This window comes from Cervus elaphus, chromosome 22, assembly GCF_910594005.1.
Source record: "Cervus elaphus chromosome 22, mCerEla1.1, whole genome shotgun sequence".
NCBI classification, from domain to species: domain Eukaryota; kingdom Metazoa; phylum Chordata; class Mammalia; order Artiodactyla; family Cervidae; genus Cervus; species Cervus elaphus.
The window spans coordinates 7972511-7998060 of NC_057836.1; the positions used below are offsets into that span (position 1 = coordinate 7972511).

A 25550-nucleotide genomic window follows, 5' to 3' on the forward strand; every position below is an offset into this window, starting at 1 on the left:
TTTGTGATCCTAGCAGTATTAACACTGTCATTTCACAAAGGAGGAAACCAATAGGTTAAGAAATTTTACTAGGTGCCAACTAGTTTGTTCCCACCTCCATCTGATCATTTTGATTTCCTGAAGCTCAAGTTCTCTTCCCACCAGGGTTTTTCAGAGGGGAGAACATTGCCCAATCAACATGTATGTCCTCTTGACCAAAACCTGACTAAAAATACTAGCTAGAGAAAATATGGGTAAAGTCTTAGAGAAACAGGAAGACAACATCTTGCTTGTCTCTAGCTAGTCTTATGAAGAGATGTGGGGCGGGGCGGGGGAAGGTTTTCTGAAGTCCCCAGTGTTGGAGCAGATGTAAAGCACCACCGGGCAGATCGCGGCAACGCGAGGAAATAGAGTCGACCTCCCGGTTGCCGGGTTTCCGCCAGACCCAACGGTCCACGTGGTCGCGGCAGCACCACTCTGCCCCGCCCCGCGCCCGAGCCGGGGACCAATCAGAGCCAAGGTGCGTTCCCTCCCCCTTCTCTCGCCGGCGGCCTCCGGGCCAGGAGACGCCGGCGCCTTGCGACCCGGAAGTGGTTGTTCTGGAGGAGGCGGGCCTGAGGGGGTGGAGCTTGTGACGCTCCTGCCCGCTACTCTGGCGCTAGTTTCGCCTGTGGATTTGGCTTCATCTTCTGCTGGGAAACTGCAGCTGGGTTTGCAGGAACCGCAGTTATGTCGTCCGTGCTGTCCTACGAAAGCCTGGTCCACGCCGTGGCGGGAGCCGTGGTGAGGCGGGGTCTTCATGCCCGGGCCACTGCGGGGTGTGGGGCCTCTCTGGGGCCAGACCAGGCTTTGGCTGGGGGATGGGAATGACAAGGCGATCGTGTCGTGACTGGGGCGTAGAGGAATGGGGCATAAGCTAAATATTGCTGGAAGAATTTGGAGTAAAGGCCGACACCCTCTCCGCCCCTGGCTACCGTTCTCTCCTCTTAAGGAGTATCTGGGATGTGTGTGTTGGGGGGTGCAGTGTGTGTCCCACACACCCACAAGGAGGAAGATACTGTTCTCTTTGCCTCCTGAAATTTAAAGGGCGGTCGTCCCCCTGTCCCACCCCACCGGGCGCACAAACTTTGACTGGGCCAGTGGAGAACCTAGGTGTGACGCTGTGTTACTTAATCACTTTCTTTTTTTTTTTTTAATTTTTTTATTAGTTGGAGGCTAATTACTTCACAACATTTCAGTGGGTTTTGTCATACATTGATATGAATCAGCCATAGATTTACACTTATTCCCCATCCCGATCCCCCCTCCCATCTCCCTCTCCACCCGATTCCTCTGGGTCTTCCCAGTGTACCAGGCCCGAGCACTTGTCTCATGCATCCCACCTGGGCTGGTGATCTGTTTCACCATAGATAGTATACATGCTGTTCTTTTGAAACATCCCACCCTCACCTTCTCCCACAGAGTTCAAAAGTCTGTTCTGTATTTCTGTGTCTCTTTTTCTGTTTTGCATATAGGGTTATCGTTACCATCTTTCTAAATTCCATATATATGTGTTAGTATGCTGTAATGTTCTTTATCTTTCTGGCTTACTTCACTCTGTATAAGGGGCTCCAGTTTCATCCATCTCATTAGGACTGGTTCAAATGAATTCTTTTTGACGGCTGAGTAAAATTCCATGGTGTATATGTACCACAGCTTCCTTATCCATTCATCTGCTGTTAATCACTTTCTTAACCACAGTCTCTTTTCACACACTAAACTGCACGTGAGAGGTAGAATCTAGCAGGGATACACACCTCTGGCCAATATTGTTAGCCTGAGAAGATACCATTTTTTTTTTAAGTCAAGAGCAAAGTTGCTCTCTACCGCAGGTGTGGTTTACTATGAGGAATGCGCTTGGTTCTTGAGCTTCTGGATGTCTCACTTCCATTTGCCACCACTCTTTTGGTTTGGTACCTTCCTCTCTGGTTCTCATCCTGTTTCTCATTCTGGCTTTCTGCTTTCCTACATCCTTCTCTAGCTGTCAGTATGCACCGGAAATCACTGGGACTTCAGAGGCATATAATTGGCTGAATCCTCTCCTCCTAGGCCCCCCCAACTGCACTGAGAGCTCATGTTCTGTGCAGACTATTGGAGGCTGAGCCCCAACTCCATCACTTGTTAGATAAGTGGCCTAAAAACTTTACTTTCCTAATCTTTAAATGGAGGTATTGACACTTACCTCACAGAGTTGTTATGTGAATTAGATGACACAGTAGTTGATGGAAGGGCCTGATTTAGGAGTCCTGGTTCACTCAGACCGGAAAAGCCTTTCAGCCAGGGTAAAGGCGCTGAAGTGGAAGCTTGCTTGATATACCCTAGGATAGGCCTGGAGACCTTTGGAGTGGAGAAGCAAAGAGGGGCAAACAGGTTTCAGGAGACCAAACTGTGTGAGAATTTTAACCCTGAGTGTGAAAGGCAGCTGGCTAGCTGTTAGAGCAAGTTATTTTGAGCATGCAGCAATTTGCTGACTTACATTTTAAACATGCTCGCCGTGGCTGCTCTGTTGAAAGTAGACTGTAAGGGAACAAGGGTGAAAGCACGGAAACCATCAGCCCGCCAGGATGGTAGCAGTGGAGATGGTGAGAAGAGCTCATTCACCTGGAATATATTTCTGAGATAGAGCTACCAGGGTTTTGATGGTAGATTGTGGGATGTAATAGAGTAAGAGCTGGTTGACTCCCAAGTGTTTTGGCCTTGAGCAACTGGAAGGATTATATTTCCATTTACTGAGATGGTGAAGACTATAAAGGAGCAGCTTTTGGGGGAAAGATGAGAATGGTTTTGGGTTTTATTTTTATTTATTTTTACTTGTTGGCCGTGCCACTCAGCATGCGGGACCTTAGTTCCCGGACCAGGGATTGAGCCTGCACGCCCTGCATTGGAAACTCAGAGTCTTAACCGGTGGACCACCAGGGAAATCCCTGGGTTTTTGATAATAAAGTTTGGTTTGGTTTGGTTTTTTAATAATTAAGTTTGAAATGCCAAAGAGTAGTCATGAGACTAGATGAGCTCACCAAAGAAATGAGTTTTGTGAATGGAGGAGAAAAGTCTCAAAGGCTTAGCCTGGAAGCATGCTAATGTGAAGAGGCTGGGAAATGAGAGGACTAGCAAAGGAGACTAAGGAAAGGCTTAGGAGGTGAACTATTAATAAGAGAATGTGGTGTTCTGAGAGTTGCACGCAGGAGGGTATAGACCAACTAAGTCAGATGCTGCCGATGAGTCAGATAAGATGAGGACTGAGGATCAACCGTTGCATTTATCAATGTGTTTATCAACACATTAACTGAGAAGACTTGTTTTGGTGGATCTGTGGGGTGAATAGTTGCAGTGCATCAAAGAGAGAATGAGAATGGGAAGATGGGAAATGTTTCTTCTCCTTAATAAATAGCCATTCATTCAACATCTTTATTGAGTGCTTTTTATGTGCCATGCACTGATTTAGGTGCTAGAAATATAGTGGAGAACAAAAGAAAGTTTGCTTTCTAGTGGGGAAGTCAAGACAATAATTGAGTAAATCAAAAAACAAATTTCAGGTAGTGTTAAGTTTTATGAGAGAAATAAGGGTTAGCAAACTTTTTCTTTAAGGAAGCAGCTGGTAAATAATTTAGGTGTATGTTGAGTAGCTTTGCTACTCAACCCTGCCAAGATAGTGTGAAAGCAGTCGTTGACAGTAAGTAAATGGACGGAGCGGTGTTCTGATGAAATCTTAGTTTACAAAACCAGTCATTGGATAGACTTGACTCTTGGGCCTCGTTTTCTGAGTTCTACTGTAGGCAGTAATTGGGAGTAGAGGTGATATATCTCATTTTAACCTGCAAAGGCATTTCTATTTTTTTCTGTCTCGTTTCGTGTTTTTCTCATGTTAACAATTCTGCTTGAAATTAAGCACCTGGAATTTTCAATGGTTTTTCTTTCTCCCATAAGCTATGTTAGATTATCTACTAGATATACTTTTGTAAGAATAATTTTTTTTCCTCTTGCTTCCTGGAACCTGTTAGAATGAGAAACTGCATTGTGTTTTGTTGCTCTATTGAACTATCAGGCTGAGAGTGGTTCTCTTAACTCTTTTTGCAAATTTCTGTTTTAAGGATAAACTTCACAACATGAACCTGCTTTCTTCTAATTGCTACCAAAGGAAAACAGTTTCACCAGAAAATGTCACTACGTTTGATGAGAAAAATGGCATTACTTTTAATGTATAGTACTGTGGTTTAATTGACTCATGTTTAGTTAAATCCCTTGGCCATACAAAGTTTTGAGATGATCCAGGAGAGCATAGGGGTTAGGAGCACTTGAGTGCCTGAGTGCCTGACTTGAGCCAGGCAGCCTGTATCAGAAAAGCTGGCAGTTTCTCTCACCAGCTTATTGTCTTTGATATAAACTGGTGTAATTACTTGTTGCTTCTCCCCAAAAGATTGTTAGGTCATTGTTTAAGATGTTGATTTACAACCTTTTTGAGTGGACATGTTTCATGTTTGCTTAGTCACTTCTTTCCAGGTTCTACACTTTCTCACCTCAAGTGTGGTATTATGCGCATACACATAACACTTTGAAAGTTAAACAGATTAGTGATTTGGAGTGTTTTATGGTACACTTTGGTATAATTGCAGATAATCTCAAGTATTTGAAAACCAGAGTTGTGCTGTTTCAGGAGAATGCTTTATGGCTAGTCGATGACTGTTGCCTGATACAATTAATGGCCTCATATGTAAATAATTCTCAAAATTTTGATTATAACTGGATTTATAATTGTATATTTTTGGTTCTCATATTAGCTTCCAAAGGTAGATTTTATTAGAAGAAATGTATATTTGTAATTAAAAAGAGATTTTATTAGTCTAGAATTTGAAAAGTGAGATTGGTTGGAATTGTCTAGGGGGTTTAGATGCTGAAACAGAGATTGGGATTGTAATGATAATAATTAATTGGTAGCTTTCAAGAGGCTTCTTTTTCTCTATTTATTTAAAATAAAAAAAATTAATTGCATAATTTTTTTAAAAGAATTAAATTTCATTGAATAAATGCTGATGGTTAAAGAATTCAAGTCTTACAGAAATATGAAAGTTTTCCTTTCTCCTTGCCTTTTACCTATTGTTCTGACTCAAAGCTCAGACATATCCATCCTTAGAACTGTGTAAGAGAGCTTATTCAGAGCACTTTTCACCAGTTGGTTTCAAAAGAGAAAATTAAGGACAACTATCTGACTTGGGCTTGCGAGGTAGCACTAGTGGTAAAGAACCTGCCTGCCAATGCAGGAGGCGTAAGAGAAGCAGGTTCGATCCCTGGGTCGGGAAGATCCCCTGGAGGAGGGCATGGCAACCCTCTCCAGTATTATTGCCTGGAGAATCCAGTGGACAGAGGAGCCTGATGGGCTACAGTCCATACGGTTGCAAAGAGTCAGACATGACTGAAGCAACTTAGCACACAGGCACATCTGACTCTTACATACTTAACATTAAGTGGACTTTTTACCTTGTAGGCTTACTACCTGCCTTTTAGAGATAGAAACCAAGCAGAACTTGTTGATTTTCTGTACAAGGCCTCTGAATATAAAGGTCAGTGGAAAAGTCCCTGTCCTCAGGAAGCTCTTCTTAGGTGTGTAGTGGTGGTGTATAGTCAAAGCTGTGGTTTTTCCAGTAGTCATGTATGGATGTTAGAGTTGAACCTTAAAGAAGGCTGAGGGCTGAAGAATTGATGCTTTTGGACTGTGGTGTTGGAGAAGACTCTTGAGAGTCCCTTGGACTGTAAGGTCAAACCAGTTAATCCTAAAGGAAATCAGTCCTGAATATTCATTGAAAGGACTGATACTGAAGCTGAAGTGCCAATACTTTGGCCACCTGATGTGAAGAAATGATTCATTAGAGATGACCCTGATGCTGGGAAAGATTGAAGGCAGAAGAAAGGGGTGACAAAGCCTGCGTTGGTTGGATGGCATCTCCGACTCGATGGACAAGAGTTTGAGCAAACTCCGTGAGTTGGTAATAGACAGGGAAACCTGGTGTGCTGCAGTTCGTGGGGTCGCAAAGAGTTAGACATGACTGAGTGACTGAACTGAACTAAATTGTAGGATTGGGGAAGGTTGTACAGTTTAGTCGCTCAAGGTATCTTATCTACCACCAAGATAAGACCTTGGTGGTACCTAGGAAGAGGTGGTGGGTTGCCCCTGTGAAGGTGATGGGAAACCCTTCACAGGGTTGACATATTACCAAGATTGTGCACAGTAGAAAGAGGTAAAGAAAATCAGCCCACCCACAGGAAGAGAATGTTGCTGTGTGGTCCAAAACATGAGATATCCACTATATCATGTTGTTAAAAAGACTTCAGAAATCATTGGCTTTTTAATAAAAAATATTCTTGTCATATGAGTATTCCATAATTTATGAATATTTTGGATTATTTCTGACTTTTCGTTTTGGTAAATACTTAATATAAATGTTAATGTGACCTCACACCACCCTATTATGAAGAAACTATGGGATTATTTGGTTACAATTTGGAGTAAGACACAATTATTTGTGTCATCTTGGGTCGTTCATGTTTGCTTTTTGAACTTGGAAGTTTTCTGAGCTATAAAATGGAACCTTTGCTTACTGGGTCCTCCCGAGAAGTCAGTGTGGTCACACTTGTGGAGTACCTATCTCAATACCTGTGATAATATGGTAAACCCATAATCATTCGTTTCTTTTTCAGATGTATTCTTGAAAATGCAGCATTTGTACCAGATTTTAGAAATTCAGTGGAATTGAAGTTTTCTCATCTTATGTGGTCAGCTCTGTCCATTCACTTGTGACAGATGATCGCGCCTTTTGCTCTAGATAAAATAGGGGCTACCTGGGATGAGCTTTCTAACGTTTCCATTTTTTCTAATTACAGAATCAGCTACAGTTGTCCCCAGTATTTCCTCCATTGTGCTGATCTCAGGAAAGACGGATGTGGCTGGACTCTGCTACCTTTGATCTTGATCCTTACCTCTTACATTACCCACAGTTATCTTTTGGGACTTTGCTCCATTCATTTTTACTTCTTTCCTGTAACTTTCCTGTAACCTTTTCCTGGTGTTTTTCCCTTCAGCCCTGTCCTATAATGAAACCACACTGTTTCTCCTTCCTTTGATGCGAAGTTTATTTAATGACTAGTCTGTACTCACTGCCTTCCCTCCTCATCCTACTCTGATCACTGGACCTGCTCTCCCGCAGGCCAACACTGACTTCCAAATGGCTTAGTCTCCTGACTGTTTTTCATTTTTATTTAACTCAGTTTTGTAGTATTTCACCCTTTTGACCCTCCTACCTTCTTAAAGCTCCTTATGAAAGAGCAGTTATTTTTTATGAATTTACTGAATAACAATTGCTCTTTTGGAAGGAATGTAAGTAACCATTGCTAATTTTAGGGCCCTGATTAATATTGAGCCCTACTGCTAAAAAATGCTATAAAAAGTACATACAGAGAGAAGCATTTGTTGAGTGCCAGCTCTGTGCCTGGTATGATATTGGGTCTTTCTGTAAGTTAATTCTTACCTCTCACAGCAGCCCCCACAGTTTTTAGTGGTCCCCAGATTACAAATGGGGATATCGAGGCATGGAGATTTGAAGTAATTTATGTGTGTACTCTAGCTGGCACTTGAACCTCAGTTAATTTTATTCCAAAGCCCATGCTCCTTCTGTGGGACACTCAGGTATGTTATCTATTAAGTCTTCTGTTTACCTTGTATATATGTGTATCGGTATGAGGGTTAGCTTGATTGTTGTATCAGGGGAAAGACTTATATTAACTCCGGTTAAGTGAAGAACATTTTTTTAATATGAAAGCCACTTGTGGCTTTGGAATTTCATTAGCTCGAGAACTACCACTGACAGTGTATTTTAGTTGTTTTTCTTTTTAAAATAATCTGTCCAGTAATACCGTGTACTGTATTAGAAAATGCTGTACATTGGTTTCAGGGGTGCTCCTCTGACTCAACCACCATTTCTAGAGTCCTCTGGAAATTTGCTTAGGAGCTAGCATTGCATTTGACGGGAGGAGGGGAGGATTGTTTTTCATCCTTCAGGAGAGAATTAGCATTTTGGAAATGGTTGAATTTGGTTGGTCGGCCAACCCAGACATCATTGTTCGTACTGAAAGGCATGATACTCTGCTTCTGTGTTTATGTGTGTCCCTGTCTTGTTATTTCCATAAGATTATACATGCTTAGGAAACCAAGCCTTGCCCAAGTTTACCCCGCTGTTTCCTTCTGACTTTGTGGTGTTAAGTACCTCATTTCAACTCCATGTGTGTTTGTGTCAGCCAAATTAAAAGGTAGACTGGATATTTATTGACCTTTTACAGGAGAGACATAGCCCAGAAAAGGAATAAACTATCTGTTTTGGATATATAACCTGAAATGTAGATGTTGATACATTATTAAGGAATCCAGGTGCTGACGATGGGATCGTTCACAATAGAACCAGAAATGCCCAAGAATTTAGGCAAGCAGTGATCTGTATGACTCTGCCTGCCATTTTTATCTCTGGCTGTGATTTGTCACCTGTCTGCAGTATGGTATTGCCAACTACCTGAAGATTTTGTTTTCTGTTTAGTCATTAATTAATTAGTTAAAGGTTCCTGTCCATAGTCTTAATAAGGGAGATAAACTCATTAACAACTAGATACAGTACACTGCTGCTGCTAAGTCGCTTCAGTCGTGTCCGGCTCGTGCGACCCCATAGACGGCGGCCCAGCAGGCTCCCCCGGCAGTGACTGGGGATATATAGTAAGTCCCCTTCACATGCACCTTCAAATTGTGAGCTTTCAGAGATGCAGACATGCGTTCCATCACTGTCAGGTGTGAGTGACATTGTGGCTCGCCCTCCGTCTCCTGCTGCGGACGCCCTGCGGCCCTGCATCTCCCTCCTCCCTCCCCGAGTCAGTACCTCTTCTCGCCTGTTCACTCGATGCCAGGCCCTGTGTGCCCGCAGTCCTGCTGTGCTGCTGGACTTTTCAAGGTCCTGGACTACACGATTAAACATGTTTTCTTTATTTTTTGTGTTTTTATGGATATTTGCGTGACCAGTATTACAAACCTATTACAGTAGAGTACTATAGAGCCGATTGTGTTAGTTGGGTGCCTAGGCTCACTTTGTTGAACTTATGAACAAATTGGACTTAAGAACTCAGTCTTGGAACAGAACTCGTTCGTATGCAGTGGACTAACTGTAGTAGAATTTTGTACACAGGGTATATAATACTGCTCAAACTCAAGTGAGAGCGTACTTAATTTTTCATTATCTGAAATTCACTGTGCCCAAGATTGAAGCAGTAATTTCTTAAAACTAAATCATTTTCGTTTTCTATTTTCTGTCTATTTTCTATTTCTGTTTTCCTCTTTTCATTTACCTATTTCTGTCAATGGTATCTTCATTTCTCTGCCTCTCCCATCTCTCTTGCGATCCACATCCAATAAAGCAGCAGATACTATTGATTCTTTTTTTTTTTTTTTTAAACATTTATTTTTATTCATTTGGCTGCATAGAGTCTTAGTTGTGGCATGTGGGATCTAGTTCCCTGACCAGGGATCGAACCCAGCCCCCTTGTATCAGGAGCGCAGAGTCTTAGCCACTGGACCACCAGGGAATTCCCTATTGATTCTTTTATAGTTCTCTTGGCAGACATTCCTTCTCTATTTTCCTAGCCACCACTCAAAGTGATTCAAGGCCTTATTATTTTAAATCGATGTATCGATACTTTGCTAAAGCAGTGTTTGTATTTGTGCTCTGGTTTTTCTGGTTGAAACTCTTGAGGCTGTGTGGATGGCCCCTTATAATGCCTCTGGTGTGTCTTTTAATCAGAGACTTGTGTACAAAGAGCCTAACTTCAGAGTCTGGGATTTTTTCTCCCAGGTTTTGTCACTGTCCTCATTTTCATATCCGGGATAAAGTGGTGGTCATTTTATGTTTGTTCTGATTTACTTTTGCTTGGTATTTGTTACTGTACAAAATTTTATAAGTTTTTTGGAGCAGGGGGATTAAGAATAAATTTCTAGTTCACTTGTTAAATACCCAAGGAACATAGAAGAGAGGTGGTAGATGCTAAGGGGTAATAGATTCAAAATGTGAATATATATGTTTGGGAATTAAACACATTATTGAATGATCTGTGGGTTGAGGAAATCAAAAGGGAAATAAAAAAGCATTTAAAACTGAGTGATAGGGAATTTCTGGTGGTCCAGTGGTTAGGACTCTGCTTTCACGGCGGAGGGAATAGGTTCAATCCCTGGTTGAAGAACTGAGATCCCACAAGCTGTGAGGTGCAACCACAAAAAAGAAAAAAAAAAAACTGACTAGAATTACTTAGTGCAGACTTCACATTTAAAGAAAAAAAAAACAACAACTGATAGCACAGATGGTGCATACTAAAACTTGTAGCTACGCTAAAAACAAGTCATTGAAAAAAATCCCTAAGTAAGTGGGAAGACATCCTCTGAATAAGTGGGTTGGAGTCCATTATTGTTAAGGTGGCAGTACTTCCTAAGAGGATACCAGATTTGGCATACTCCATATCAAAATTCCAATTTCCTTTTTTTGCAGAAATTGACAAGATGATCCTAAAGTTTATATGAAAACTCAAGGGATCCAGAATAGCCAAAATGATCTTAGGGAAGAAAAATTTGGAGGACTCTTAGCATCCCGATTTCAAACTTAGTACGGAGCTACAGTAATCAAGAGACTAGTATTGGCATAAGAATAGACAGACAGATCAACAGAGCAGCACTGAGAATCCAAACAATAAACCTCCAAATTTGTGTTTAGTTGACTTTTGGCAAGGACACCAAGGAACGTCAGTGGGGAAAGAACAGTCTCTCCAATAAATTGTGCAGGGACAGTGGGACATCCACATGCAACAGAATGAAGCTGAACCCCTGCTTCACACCACACACAAAAATTAACACAAAATGATCCTCAGACCTAAATGTAAGAACTCAAACTACAAAACTGTTAGATGAAGACATTGTCATAAATCTTCATGACCTTGGATTAGGCAGTGGTTTCTTAGAAATAACACCGAAAGCACAAGTAATAAATATATCTATTGGACTTGATCTGAATTAAGACTGTGCTTCAAGTACTATTAAGAAAGGAAAAACAACAGAATGGAGAACATATTTGCAAGCCTGATTTGCAATATCTGATAAAGTGTCTAGCCTCGAGAATATGTAAAGAATGTTTGCAGCTCATTAATAGAAAGGCAGATAGCTTAATTAAAAAATGCACAAATGGGACTTCCCTGGTGGTCCAATGGTTAAGAATATGCCTTGCAATGTAGGGGACACGGGTTCGATCCCTGGTCCAGGAAGATCCCACAAACTGAGGAGCAACTAAGCCCGCGTGCCTAGAGTCCTTGCTCCGCAACAAGAGAAGCCACCCCAATGAGAAGCCCAGACTCATCACTAGAGAAAGCCTATGTGCAGCAACAAAGACCCACCATAGTCGAAAAGTAAAAATTAATAACTCTTCAAAAAAACACACAAAGGATTTGAATAGACATTTTTCCTGTGAAGATATACAAGTAGCCAATAAATACGTGAAATGCAAGTTATCAGAGAGATGCAAATCAAAACCACAATGAGATACTATTTCACACCCACTAGGATGGCTATAATTAAAAGCGCAGATAATGACAAGTGTTACAAGGATATGGAGAAACTTGAAACCTCATGTTTTGTTGTTGGGAATATAAAATTGTGTTGTCACTGTGGGAAACTGTTCCTCAAAATGTCAAACATAATTACCATATGACCCAGCAATTCCACTGCTAGAGAATTAAAGACATATCCATGTAAAACATTGTATACAAATGTTCGTAGCAGCATTATTCATAAAGCCAAAAAGTGGAAATAACCCAGATTACCAGCTGATGAAAGGATAAGCAGAAGGTGATTTATCCATATAATAGAATATTTTTCAACCACAATAGAGAATGAAGTTCTGATTCTGTAGCATGAAGGAACCTCCAAAGAAGCCAGTCAAAAAATCATGTGTCATTTGGTTCCATTTACATGAAATGTATAGACTAGGCAAAAGAGAGACAGAAAATAGGTTAGTGGTAGCCAGCGTGTGAGAGGAAGAGAAACTGAAGAATGACTGCTAATGGGAATGGGTTTTCTTTTAAGGTGATAAAAATGTTCTGGAGTTAGCTAGTGGTGAATGTTGTGCAACTTTGTGAATATCTGAAAAAACCACTGAGTTGTAAAGAAAAGGAAAGCTGTCAGGTACAGCTAAAATACCTAGAGGGAAAGGAGTAACTTTTAAAATCAAGTTTGGAAAAGAAGAAAGACCTAAAACCAATGAGCTAAGCATCCATCTCAAGATTTTAGATAAGGATATAAGTTCACAAAGGAAGGGGAGATAATAAAGAGAAGAATCAGTAAAATAGAAAATAGAAACACAAAATGTTCTGCCACATTTTATGTTTTCAGTTATTTGTTGAGAATGAAAATTTGGTTATGGAAATAAAACAGTATATGATCGCATATTGGTAAAATAATGATCTCACCCACCCCTAACAAAAATCTGTTAAGCCATGGTACAATCATTATTGTCTTAAAGATGAAGAAAGATGCTCTATTCCAATAAGTTCCAAATCTACAGTTCTGTCCCAGAATCTCAGGAACTCCAGATGGATCTGGCTGCCTACTGGATATCTTTATGTAGAAGTCTTTGAGGCACTTAAAATTCAGGCTTCCATGGTAGCTCAGCTGGTAAAGGCACCTGCAATGCAGGAGACCCTGGTTCGATTTCTGGCTCTGAAACATTGGGCTTCCTTGGTGGCTCAGATGGTAAAGAGTCTGCCTGCAGTGCATGAAACTTGGCATCGATTCCTGGGTCGGGAAGATCCCTTAGAGAAGGAAATGGCAACCCACTGCAGTATCCTTGCCAGGAAAATTCCATGGACGGAGAAGCCTGGCAGGCTACAGTCCATGGGGTCGCAGAGTCAGATATGACTGAGTGACTTCATTCACTTTTAATGCAAAAGCCAAACTCAGTATGCTTTTCCCAAAGTTGCTTCTCCTGCAGTATTTACCATCTGAGTTCATGACTACACTCTCACTGGTTTTTTTTTTTAAGCCAGAAACCTGGGGGTTGTCCTTGAAATGCCACTTCCTCTCCCCACATCTGTCCAGTCAGTCACTAGAATAGTCTTTAATATACTCAGCAGAAGCCTTTGACTTGACCTCTACTTACCCCAAGACTTTCATTCCCTTCTTGGTTGTGCTATCTGTATTCTGACAGTAATAGCCTTTGAATTTCCAGGATGCTCAGGTCACTTCCAGACTTGCACTTGGTTTTCCTTTCAGCATTCTATTGGATGTTTTTCTCATCTAGTATCTCTGTTACTTAAAAAAAAAAAAGCCAACCAAACCCAAGCCTCTAATAAATGATTCCCCTAAGGTATTAATTATAGGCTATATTTATTTTTCCTAGAGTTATTTGCCTTTTGTAGAGTTTCATGGAAAGGATAGTGTCCAACCCAAAAGTTTGTGATGTTTTCAATTTCTTATGTTACATGGGTATATCATCAGCTGAAAAGGATATTAGAAGTGATGTGTTTGTTCAATAATTGTTTGTTAATAATGTACTATTTTTCATATTTAATGGCATGTTTATAACAGAAGTTCTCAAAACTATCTGGTCTCATAATTTCTTTATACTCTTAAGAATTATTGCAGACTCTGAAGAGGTTTTACTTATTTGGTAATAACTTTCAATATTTATTGTTCTAGAAATTAAAGCTGGGAAATCATAAAGATACTTATCTGCTAAAAATATTAAGCCTGTTACATGTTAACATACATAGCATTTTTAAAACCGTATTTTTCCCCCATTAGTAAGAAGAGTGGCATTGTTTTGTGTTTTTGCAAATCTCTCTAATACTTAATAGAAGATAGCTGGATCCTTTTATATGCTTCTGCATTCAGTCTGTTACAGTATTATACATCACAGAACCTCTGGAAAACTTCACTACACACTGAGAAAACGAGAATTAAAAAAGGCCAAAAAAATGGAATTATGCAGTAGTATTTGGTGAAAACAGCTTTGATCCTGCAGACCCCCGGAAAGGGTTAGGGGACTTTCAAGGATCCCCCAGCCCATTGCTTTGAGAATCTCTACACTGCAGTATTCTCTTGTATTCTGATGTCTTTTTTTTTCCCTTCTCCTCATTTCAAAACTAAAGCCAACACATGCTTATTGTTTAAAAATAATAATTACACAGAGATACATCCCACGGGAGGTGTTAATCCCTCTCCCTATATAATCCCTGTTAAGAATTTCCCACTTGTGTGTGTGGGTTAGTATTGTGTATACGTGTACACTTTTACAAGTAGAAGAGAAAAATGCAAAGTTGTTTATGTCTTGATTGAAAAAAAGATTGAGAACTGAGGTCGAACAGTGAGCAGTAGAGCCTGGAGTTCAGGAGACCTGGGTTCTGGCTGCCTCTGCCCCACTGGCTTTCAGCAGACCTCTTAGTGATGCTGTGATCCCCGTGGTGGCTCAGTGGTAAAGAATCTGCCCACAGTGCGAGAGACTTGGGTTCAATCCCTGTGTGTCAGGAAGATCCCCTGGAGAAAGAAATGGCAACCTGCTCCAGTATTCTTGCCTGGAGAATCCCATGGACAGAGGAACCTGGCCGGCTACAGTCCATAGAGTCGCAAAAGAGTCGGACATGACTTAGCAACTAAACAACAACTTATCAACCCTGGCCCAAGCTCCTTGGTCTGCAGGGAAAGTGTCTGCAGTGCTCGGTGACCTGTAAGGGCTTTTCCACCTCCAGGTGCCAATGTGGTGTAGAAATTAATTTGTTTTCCCAGTACCAAATGGTTAAATGCCAGAAAGGGATGGTAGAATTTTGTGACTCAAAATGTTTGGTTTTGGTGAGTTAAAAGAAGGTTGTTTCTCGGGAAATAAGAGTCTTTTAAATTGTAATTGTTGTCAACAGCAGAACTCCCACTCAGATGGTTAGAATTCTGTGGGACTCAGATAATGGGTTGATTTATATGCCTCTCTGGCAGAACAGTATTGTACTTGTGTAGTTATCTTCTCAGTATTTTGTGCTGTCTAATTTTATGTAAGTGAGAAGACAGTCCTAGAGGAAAAAAAAACACTATTTATGAAAAGTGGAATTTAATTCAAATTTCTGAAAAAATCATAAGACTGTAGCTTAACATAAGACTTTCATGTGTAGAATTTTCCTTCAGGTAATAGCTGCTTATGAAAACAGTCATCTGTGTGTTTGCTTGGTGAGGGGACAAATACAGCAAGTCCCCAAAGTACCGAATAGCTATGTTCTCAATTTACCCTTATCATTTGCAATATACTTTCTCATAGATATTAAGTTTATTTGTAGCTGGATACAGCTGTACTTTTATTATTAATCACAGGCTACCAGATTGAATGGTTTAGAACAATCGAGCAGATCAGAAGTTAGATACACAGCCCACTGAGCTAAAATTAAGATGTCAGTGTGTTCCTTTCTGGAGGCCCAAGGAGAAAATCCATTTCTTTGCTTTTTTTGGCTTCTAGACACTGCCCACATTTCTTGGCTAGTGGCTCCTTTGTCCATCTTTAAAAAAAAAAAAATGGAATGCTTTAGGAGTCTGTGTGTCATCCATGCGCAGGGGCAGTGCTAATCTCTGTATCATTCCGACTTTAGTATATGTGCTGCCAAAGCAAGCACCCTTTATGCGCCTTAAAGCCAGCAATAATGGGCTGAGCCCTCTATTGCCTCACTCCTACCTCCTCTTCTACTTTTAAAGACCTTCGTTGGGCCCACTCAGATAATACAGAATAATCTCTCTATTTTAAGATCAGCTGATTGGCAAAGTGACCTGCCATGTAATGTAGCAAGTTCACAGGTAACTGTGGGTTAGAATCTTTGAGGGGGCTATTGTTCTGCCTGCTCTGTCTACGTTCTGTGCATTTTGGTTTGTGGTTTCTTCTTTCAAAACAGCCTTACTCTGTTGTCCTTTTAATTTCTAACCCACCAATTAGATTCCTTTTTGTTTTTCTACAAAGCACTTTTATATTATAAATCTTCTTTCTCATATTAGTGATTGGAATGCAGAGGAAGCAGTGATGGGTTTTCAGTTTACCATCTGGATCCAGTCTTTCCAGTACTAATATATTTTTAAAGTGTTTTTTAATTTTATAGATGTGAGTTTTTTATGCTAGTCCTTGAGGAGGTAATAGACCTTTGAGCTCTTTGGACTGCCTGTTCTCTGTATTTCGGTACAAGATGTACTGTAAGATTTCAAGATTGGAGGAGGCCATGGCAACCCACTTCAGTATTCTTGGCTGGAGAATCCCATAGACAGAGGAGCCTGGTGGGCTGCAGTCCATAGGGTCACAAAGAGTTGGACATGACTGGAGCGACTTAGCACACACACAGGGCAGGGTCTTCTAAGTTAAAAAACCTCAGGTGTCTATTTAAAGCCGACAGGGAAGAGGGATGGGGGTGATCCAATTGTTTGAGAAGTAGTTTCCAGGCAGGACTTTTCTGTCTGGAGCTGCCCTGTGTATGTAATACCCTGCATAGATGATCTATTGCAGCGTGATAGGAAGTAAACTGACCTTGATAAGTGTTCACCAGCTTTCCAGCCCCCGTTTTTCTTGGAAATTGCTTGTAAGGTGAGCAAGGATGCCAGGAGAATAGATTTGTAGACTGTATACCTTTACAGATCCAGAATTACTTAAAACATTAAATATTACCTAGTTCTTATTAGGAAAGATCATTTATGTGGGAGCCGTCAGAATAGCATAAATAGCTGAAAGTAGATTGAATTTAATAAACGTTTAAGAATAGATGCTATTCAGAGATAAATAGATGTTCTCACAGTCTGGTGGAAGAGTGAGATTTCACTGCAGCCTGAGTGCTCTGAGACATAATCAAGTGCTGTGGGAACACAGAGGACCTGATGGCTGGGGGTAATAACATTTAATCTGAGTTTCTAACAGTAACTAATAGGACAATACAGTGTTCTCCCTTGTCAGACAGGCTCATCTATAAATAGATAAGAGACTTAGCACATTTTTGTTCTTATCTTTAAAGTTGACTTAGTTTCGCATTGTTGTCATGATAAAAATATTCTGTGTTACCATTATTAGATCAGTAGCCTCAAACTTGATCTTATGCCCGAGAATATACACCAGAGGGGTCTGCATCTAGGTTGATAACCATAAACCCACCTGGGGATTTCATGCATATGATTTTATCCCTAACTGTATGCTTCTGGTTTTTGTCTGTCATAGGGCTTTATGAATGAAAAGACTGGTTATTGGCTTATTTTTCCCCACTGATAATTTTTGTCATTGGATTCTCTTGGATGAATTATTTATAGAATTTTTAGCAAAGATATTGTCCCTCTTTTATTTAACACACAAGCAGACAGAGCTATTTTAAAGAACAATATGATCCTTAACCCTCTTTTACTTAGTGGTGAATATATTATTAAGCAGAGAGTATAGAAATATGTATCTGATTACTAGATTTTTTGGTTTCTTGGGTTATCAGAGAAGAGCATAGGAGCAGTAACTGACCAATGAAAGGTTAAAAATCCATTTACCTGCTATCTTGACATGTATCCAAGGTTGAAAATCCCTAAGTTTGTCATCTCCAGGGACCCATTACATTTTCTTTTTCAATATAAAAAAAAATTTTCTTCTGTCTGTTCAAGTATGTAACTAACAGAAGTTTGAACAATAATGATCCCAGTAGATTAAAATAATCTGTATATTTGTTCACTGAAAATTTGATTTGACCCATTGATAGCAACAAACTTATGTTCATTTAAAAGTCGTGGCTCATTATTTTTGTGATATCATAATGGCTAAAGGCTTTTCAAACTTTTCAGGGAAGCATGACAGCAATGACAGTATTTTTTCCCTTGGATACAGCTCGACTTCGACTTCAAGGTGAGTATCTTATTGTCATCATATTCCTGTTCATTTGATGTCAGGAAGCAAACTTATTTCTCTACTAAATTCTAAATTAACATAAGGATATTCTGTTTCATTAGTATCTGCTGTTGTCCATTTTCACTGACTTTAAAGACTGGTCATCATTGCTATTTCCTAATTAACAGAGAGGTGTTTGTGAATGAGTCATAGCCTCAGCTGTTTTCTAATCTGAGAGACCTGAGTGGGTTTGCATTAGTCATTTTGAATCATTACAGTTCGTTCTGATAAACAGTATGACTTTTCAAAGGCAGAATGTCAAGTTGTTTTTTTTTTTTTTAACTAGGAGTAGATTTTCTGGAAAGAGAACAGAGAATAGGAAACATGGACCCACATATCATTATCATTGCTCATCTAGGCTTGGAGTTCTAGGCGCCCTCCCCTCATTTCACTTTATATTTATAAATTCTACTTGTTTTTTCCTCAGTATTTTTCAACTTGAAATTATAAACCTATGCCCAAAGTTACATTAAGAGATAAAAGTAAGATTAGCTTTGAATAAACTAATTGCTGTGTTAAAATCCTTCATGACTACTGTTTAATTAATTTTAGATATTTTGGGCAGGTAGTACTTTTACATGATTCAAAACCTAAAATACATAAAAAGATAGATAGTACAGTGAAAAAAATTTCACTCTAGTCTGCCTCCTTTTCTCTCCCCTATAGATAATATCTTTTGTTAGTCTCTCAGATAGCCCTGAGAGTTTTTATGGACTAACAAGCAAATGATATGTATTCTCAATTTTCTCTTTCTTATTCAAGAAGCATACTTTTCTTACTATTCCATATCGTGCATTTTTTGGATGCCTTCCAAATCAGCTTACTGGGGGCTTCTTGATTCTTTCTTCTGGCTGTAGAGTGGTCCACGGCATGGCTGCAACATAACCTGTGTACCCCTCCACTATTAGAGATTCTTGGATTATTTCTCCTCTTTTGTCAAATAGACTTGTTCATATGTCATTTTGTTTCTGTAAGTTCTGTGGGATAAATCCCCAGAAGTGGGGTTGTTGGCTCAAAGTGTGAATATTTGTAATTTTGATGGTTATCGTCAGATGCCTTGTGCAGTGTTTCCTAATTTGTCATTTCATGAGCTATGCAGGTACCAATTTTCTTAAGTAATTGGTTCATTTTCCCATTTTTAGATTTTCAAAATATTCAGATATGGGTAGGAAATTTGAAATTAATTGAAGTAGGTTTTGTTTTCATTGAGAATGCCAAGAAAGGCAGAGTTCTCCTTTTGAGACCTTTTATTTTTTTTAGAATAGGAAACAGAGCCCAAGGCTAATATTTTGGAAGCTTGAATTTTAATCCTGGCTCTGCTGCCTCCCACATGTGTCCTCCACAGTGTTATGTCTGTAACCTCTTCTCTAAAAGGGAAACGGTAATTTATTTCCTCTCTACTTTATAAGATATTAAGATAAAAATGAGAATATATAACTTTGAAGAAAAACCAACAGAAGAGCCCTATGAAATATAAAAAATAAATTTCTCCTGTTACATCTTTTACTTTGAAAATCAGGTATTGAATTAAAATGTTTTATGGTTCATGAATAATAGTTAAAACCCAGGGAATCAGCAGTTGAGAATTTAGCCCATGGGAACACAGGAGAATCACTGAATTCTGAGGCAAACTAGGGAGCCCAAAGATTGCAAGATTGCTCAGGTGAGGTCAGTGGCCTTTCAGTGAAACTTGCTGATGCTGAAGATAACAATTCTCAAAGGATTTATCTTTAAACTCTTTGATCTTGTAGTTGATGAGAAAAGAAAGTCCAAAACAACACACATGGTGCTCCTGGAGATCATTAAAGAAGAAGGCCTGTGAGTACTGCTGTCTCGTTCGTCTTTGTCAGATGGAGCAGCTCGCTGGGAGATTCCTGGGCCTCTATCACGTCTCTGCTCACTTTCTATCCATTTCTCGTAGCCTCGTTGTGTTGTGAATTTGTAATTGCCTGACTCTTAACTACATAGTTATTTTCACTTCCTTAAAGTTCTGTGGTTGGCCATTTTAATTCTTGATCACAGAGACTTAACATGAAACATGTGCTTTGTTTTATGTATAGTAAATTGAAGGAGGTAATAGCTGTTTGACTCATTCCTATCAGATACATTTAGACCAGGAAATGTATCTTTTAAAAAACTTTAAAAAAAAAAACAAAAAAAGCTTTTAATTTGGAAATAATTTCAAATTTACAAAAAGTTGCAAAGCTAAAATACTGTTAATACAAAGAATATCAGTATGTACTTTACCCACATTGACCTGTTGTTGATACTTTTTTTTCTTGATACTTTCTTTTTTTTTTTGATACTTTCTTTACCATTTGTTTTTTCCATTTCTGCTCATGCTTTCTCCTTCCCTCTCCCCCCACCCCATCCTTCTTGCTTTACTACACAGACATGTACACACAACACACACAAGTTTTTTTCAGAATTATTTGTAAGTAAGTTATATAACATACATCAAGCCCCTTACCCCTATGACTGACATTTTCAGAGTGTGGACCTTCTCCCCTTAATTTTCCTTAAATAAAATGTTTCTCATTTTAAGTTTGCCTTATGTTTCTTCATGGTTAGCCTGAATCTGTGCATTCTTGGGCAGGATAACATGTAGGTGAAATTGTGTCCTTCTTGGGATGTCCCATCTAGAGTCAGGTTTTGTCCACTTGCCCTTTACTGGTTAATTATGATTTCTTAGATTTGAGTTAACCACTGAATAATTTTATTTTTCCTCTTTTGCAACTGTAAGCAGTCTATGAGGAAATCCTTAATTTAGTATTTTAGAGACTCAAAATGCAGTGGTTTCTAGTTGATTGCTTGGTTGTGTTGGTGGTCAGATTGTCCCAGCTGTGGCAGCGTGAGCCCCTGCAGCCTGGTTCCTGGCCCCTTGTGTCCCCCATCATCGCTCTTCTGTATTTACTTAATTTTAAATGTTCTTGCCCTGTAATAAAGTGTGAATGATGCTATATTAACTAACAGTCATGAGGAAATTGTCTCTAATTTTTTATAGTAATTTCTAAAGGAAATCAAGGTGGGGGGGATCAGTAAATCAGTCACTGAATGTATGTTGTTTCCTGGTATCATTAATACTAGAAAAGATTTCTTGGGCAGCCTCAGAAGGTAGGATATGTGTACAGTTTGGAGTACATTTTGGTATAGGAATGAACTTTGAGAATATGTGAATGACGATCAGCCTTTTCTAGAGGCTTCTGTCCCACATCTTTACTTTGCTTATTGTGTTCTTCTCCTAGCCTGGCACCATATCGAGGGTGGTTTCCAGTTATCTCCAGTCTCTGCTGCTCCAATTTTGTATATTTCTACACTTTTAATAGCCTCAAAGCAGTCTGGGTCAAAGGTCAGCATTCTACTACTGGAAAAGATCTGGTTGTTGGATTTGTTGCAGGTAACTAAGTTTTCTGAATATAAGGTGTTTTTATATTTTATTGTTTATATTGTATCTCATGTACCCTCTAAGAGGTTATTTTAACACACAGTAATACTACAAAGAATGTAATTAGTTTTCTAACTTGACTCTGTGTGTGTGTATAGTAAAAATGCATAACATAAAGTTTACCATTTTAATAATTTTTAAGTGTACATTTCAGTAGTAGGTTTATTCACATTATTGTGAAACAGATCCCTATAACATTTTCATCTTACAAATAAGAAGCTCCAAACCCATTAAACAATTCCCCTTTGCATCCTCCCCCCAGCCCTAGTAACCACAATTCCGCTTTCTGTTTGTATGAATTTGACTACTTTCAATGCCTCATGTAAGTGGAATCGCGCAGTACTTGTCTTTCTTTTTTGACTTATTTCACTCAGAACGATGTATACTCAAGGTTCATTCATACTGTAGGATGTAACGGGATGTCCCCGTTCTGTAAGGGCGGATGACACTCTGTTGTGTGTGTATACCACGCTTCGTTTATCCACTCACTCCTGACGGACATCCGGGTTGTTTCTGCCTTCTGATTACTGTGCATATTTGCTGCCGTGAGCATGGGTTGTATGAATCTCTCTGAGTCCCTGCTTTCAGTTCTTTTGGATATATTCCAAGAAGTGAGATTCCTGGATTATATGGTAATTCTTTTTATAATTTTGAGAAGAACTACTGTACTGTTTCCACAGTGGTTGCACTATTTCATAATCCCACCAGCAGTTGGTTCCAGTTTCTCCACATCCTCATCAACACTTGTTGTTTTGTCTTTTTTTTTTTTGATCCTAATGAGAGGGAAATAATATTTCACTGTGGTTTTGATACGCATTTTTCTGATGATAGTGATGTTGATCGTCTTTTCATCTGATGCTGAAGCATCTTTGGAGAAATGTTTATTCAAATCTTTTGCTCATTTTTTGAGTTATTTGATTTTTTGTTGTTGAGCTATAAGTATTCTTTATATATTCTGGATACTAGCCCCTTATCAGATAGATGATTTACACATATTTTCTCCCATTCTGTGGGTTGCCTTTCACTCTGTTGGTTATGTCATTTGGTGCTCAAAAGTTTTTAAGTTTGATCTTATGCCATTTGCTTATTTTTCCTTTTTTGCCTGTTCTTTAGGTGTCATGTCCAAGAAGTCATTGCTAAGCTTAATGCCATGAAAGCTTTTCTCCTAATTTTCATCTTGGAGTAACATAGTTTTAAGTCTTTAATCAGTTTAAAGTTACTTTCTGTGTGTGGTGTCAGATAAGGATTCAACTTCATTCTTTTGTGTGTGAATATCCTGTTTTCTTAACATCATTTGTTGATGTGACTAGACTGTCCATTACCCCATTGAGTAGTCTTGGCACCCTTGTAAAGATCAGTTGACCGTATACACAAAATTTTATTCCTGAGCTAACTTGGCTTGTTTTTATCTTCTTAATCTGGAGAAGAGGGTCAGTTATCCCTGTTTAGCAGCCTGTACCTGGAATTTATGGACATTAAGATCTCTTTTTTAAAAAATGAAAATTACAGTACCTTTCCTGCTTATTTTCTGGGGGTTTTTGTTTGTTTGTTTTGTTTTTTGGACTGAGATGTATAACGTGAACAGGACTGGCTACATAATTTGCAGGGTCCAGTGTAAACTGAAAATGCAGGACTCCTTGTTCACAATTTATTAAGCACTCCCAGATGGTTGACAGTGAAGCGTTACACCAAGCACGAGACAGGGTTGCACGCCCGTGAAGCCCACCCTGAGTGTGAAAGCGTTTCATCAGGTGTGACAGAGATCTTAGTGCACATCTCAGCGCAGTCAGTATCATCATAGTTGTTAATACTTCTGGGGTTCATAGGAGGAAGAGGGTCGCTTTTGGCTGGGAGGTATCTGCATATAGAGAGCAGTGGCTCTTGAACTGAGCCTTGGCAGAATTAGTAGCACTTGGAGATAAGTGGTGACGGTTTCCCGATGGAGGGAATTGAGAGTATATAGGACCTTGTTTAGAACAGTGAGCTCTGTAATTGAGTGAGTGAGCAAAGCGAGTATAGGAACACGAGCAGTAAGTTGGAGAGTTAAGGAGCCCGACTTTAGAAGTCTCCGGATCCTTGTCACCTGAGGTTTCAGAAGAACTGGAAAGCCATTAACCTGATATTGTGAATATTTACTGTCTGTTTCTTCTTAGGGGAATGTGAGCACTATAAGATATAGAGCAGTATCTCATGTATACTCCATATGTGTAAGATATATTACATATGTAAGATAATATATACTGCAATTATATATCTATGTTTAGTTATTATATGGGCTTCCCTTCTGGCTCAGCTGGTAAAGAATCCACCCGCAATGCGGGAGACCTGGGTCCAATCCCTGGGTTGGGAAGATCCCCTGGAGAAGGGAAAGGCTACCCACTCCAGTATTCTGGCCTAGGGAATTCCATGGACTGTATAGTCCCTGGAGTCGCAAAGGGTCGGATACGACTGAGCTACTTTCACTTTCACTTTAGTTATTATATATATACATATATATTCATATACATATATATTGTTATATATATATATTCCCCCTCCCTTGCTAAATTTTCAGTAAGAACAATTCCTAACTTGTAGTAGGAGCTCAATAAATATTTGCTGAATAACTAATTTGTTGAAATTAATCAGAGTTTTATTAAAGAGATGGGAAAAAGTAGATCTGTGTCCTTTTGTGTGTGTGCTTATCCATTTAGTTTGTATTTCAATTAATTTATTTAAATGTCCATTTAATGTTCGTATTTTGTGGACTCACTTTTTGATATATTCTTTGAAAAATTACAGATTTGGAAGCTGCACAACTGAATAATGTAAATGTCCAATTGACATGAAAATGATTTGACTGAAAAATAGTAACCAGGCCAAGAGTATTCATGGTCCCCATTTTTTCCTCTTCACCTGTATGAGACCACTGCTATTTTTTATTTGGTCTCTGAGCCTTTCTTAATAGTCTTATTTTAAGACTATGCTTAATAGTCTTATTTTAGTCTTTAGTTGATATTTATATAATAAACTGTCCCTTGAACCAACTTTCTTTTTTTAAATTGAGATATAATTGACATATATTAATTTCAGGTGTACAACATAATGATTCTGTATTTGTGTATATTGTGAAATTAACACTGCAACAAATCTGGTTAACATCCATCATCACACATACTTACGAATTTCTTTCTTTTCTTGTGGTGAGAAGTTTTAAGGTTTATTGTCATAAACTTTTAAATATACAGTACAATTTTATTAAGTATAGTCACCCTGTTGTACATTATATCCCCATGACTTATTTATTTTATAACTGGAAATTTTTACCTTTTGACTACCCTCACACCCAACCCTGGGGCTTCCCAGGTAGCTCAGTGGCTAAAGAATCCACCTGCCAATGCTGGAGGCTTGAGTTCGATCCTTGGGTGAGGAAGATCTCCTGGAGGAGGGCATGGCAACCCTCTGCAGTATTCTTGCCTTGAGAATCCCATGGACAGAGGAGCCTGGAGGGCTACAGTCTATAGGGTTGCAAAGAATTGGACACGACTGAAAGTGACTGAGCATGCATACACAGACTCCCAACCTCGGCCAGACCAGCTTTCAAATAAAGAGTGTGTAACACACTTTCTCTGAGGAAATGAATGAATAAGTAGGTAACTCAGGACAGAAATCTGGAGGTCTTCATAGAGAGTGCTCTCTTTCCCTCCATGTCTGCTCAGGCTTCATGAACCACCAGTCTGTATCTTAAATATCTCTTGAATGCATGCCCTCTTCTCCATGTCCATAACTGTTTCTCCAAATCAGGTATTATTATCCCTCACCTGGACCATTGCTCTGCTATGATCTCCTCGCTTCTCAAATCTTTCTCACTAACACACTTTGCACAGTTCTGCTCAAGTAGCCTTTCTAGAAGAATAGTTTTCAGACACTTATAATTTGAAGAACTCAGGTTTGAAATTTGTTCACTGACAAAAAAAATCAGAATAGATCCAGCCTATAGAGAGGGAATCTTCTTTTTTATATAACTGCAACAGATGGCAGTGTGGTATGATCTTTTATTCTTAAGACCAAATGTTTGTAATACCTTGATTATATTATTATATTAGTTTCCATATATATTT

General features: G+C 39.2%; 1 protein-coding gene and 1 non-coding gene across 2 annotated transcripts in view; one reads left to right on the top strand and one right to left on the bottom strand.

Moving 5' to 3' along the window:
* Window positions 1–582: 582 nt before the first annotated feature.
* SLC25A17 (solute carrier family 25 member 17) overlaps window positions 583–25550 on the top strand; it is a 44447-nt gene continuing 19479 nt past the window's right edge. Inside the window, exons 1-4 of the mRNA XM_043881702.1 lie at window positions 583–762; window positions 17903–17963; window positions 19757–19823; window positions 21251–21402. Coding sequence (XP_043737637.1) covers window positions 709–762; window positions 17903–17963; window positions 19757–19823; window positions 21251–21402 — 334 coding nt within the window. The 5' untranslated portion in view covers window positions 583–708. The remainder of the gene's footprint in view (window positions 763–17902; window positions 17964–19756; window positions 19824–21250; window positions 21403–25550) is intronic.
* On the bottom strand, window positions 15626–15729 carry LOC122680893. Its single transcript, XR_006336811.1, has one exon. It is a non-coding gene; the product is annotated as a U6 spliceosomal RNA (small nuclear RNA).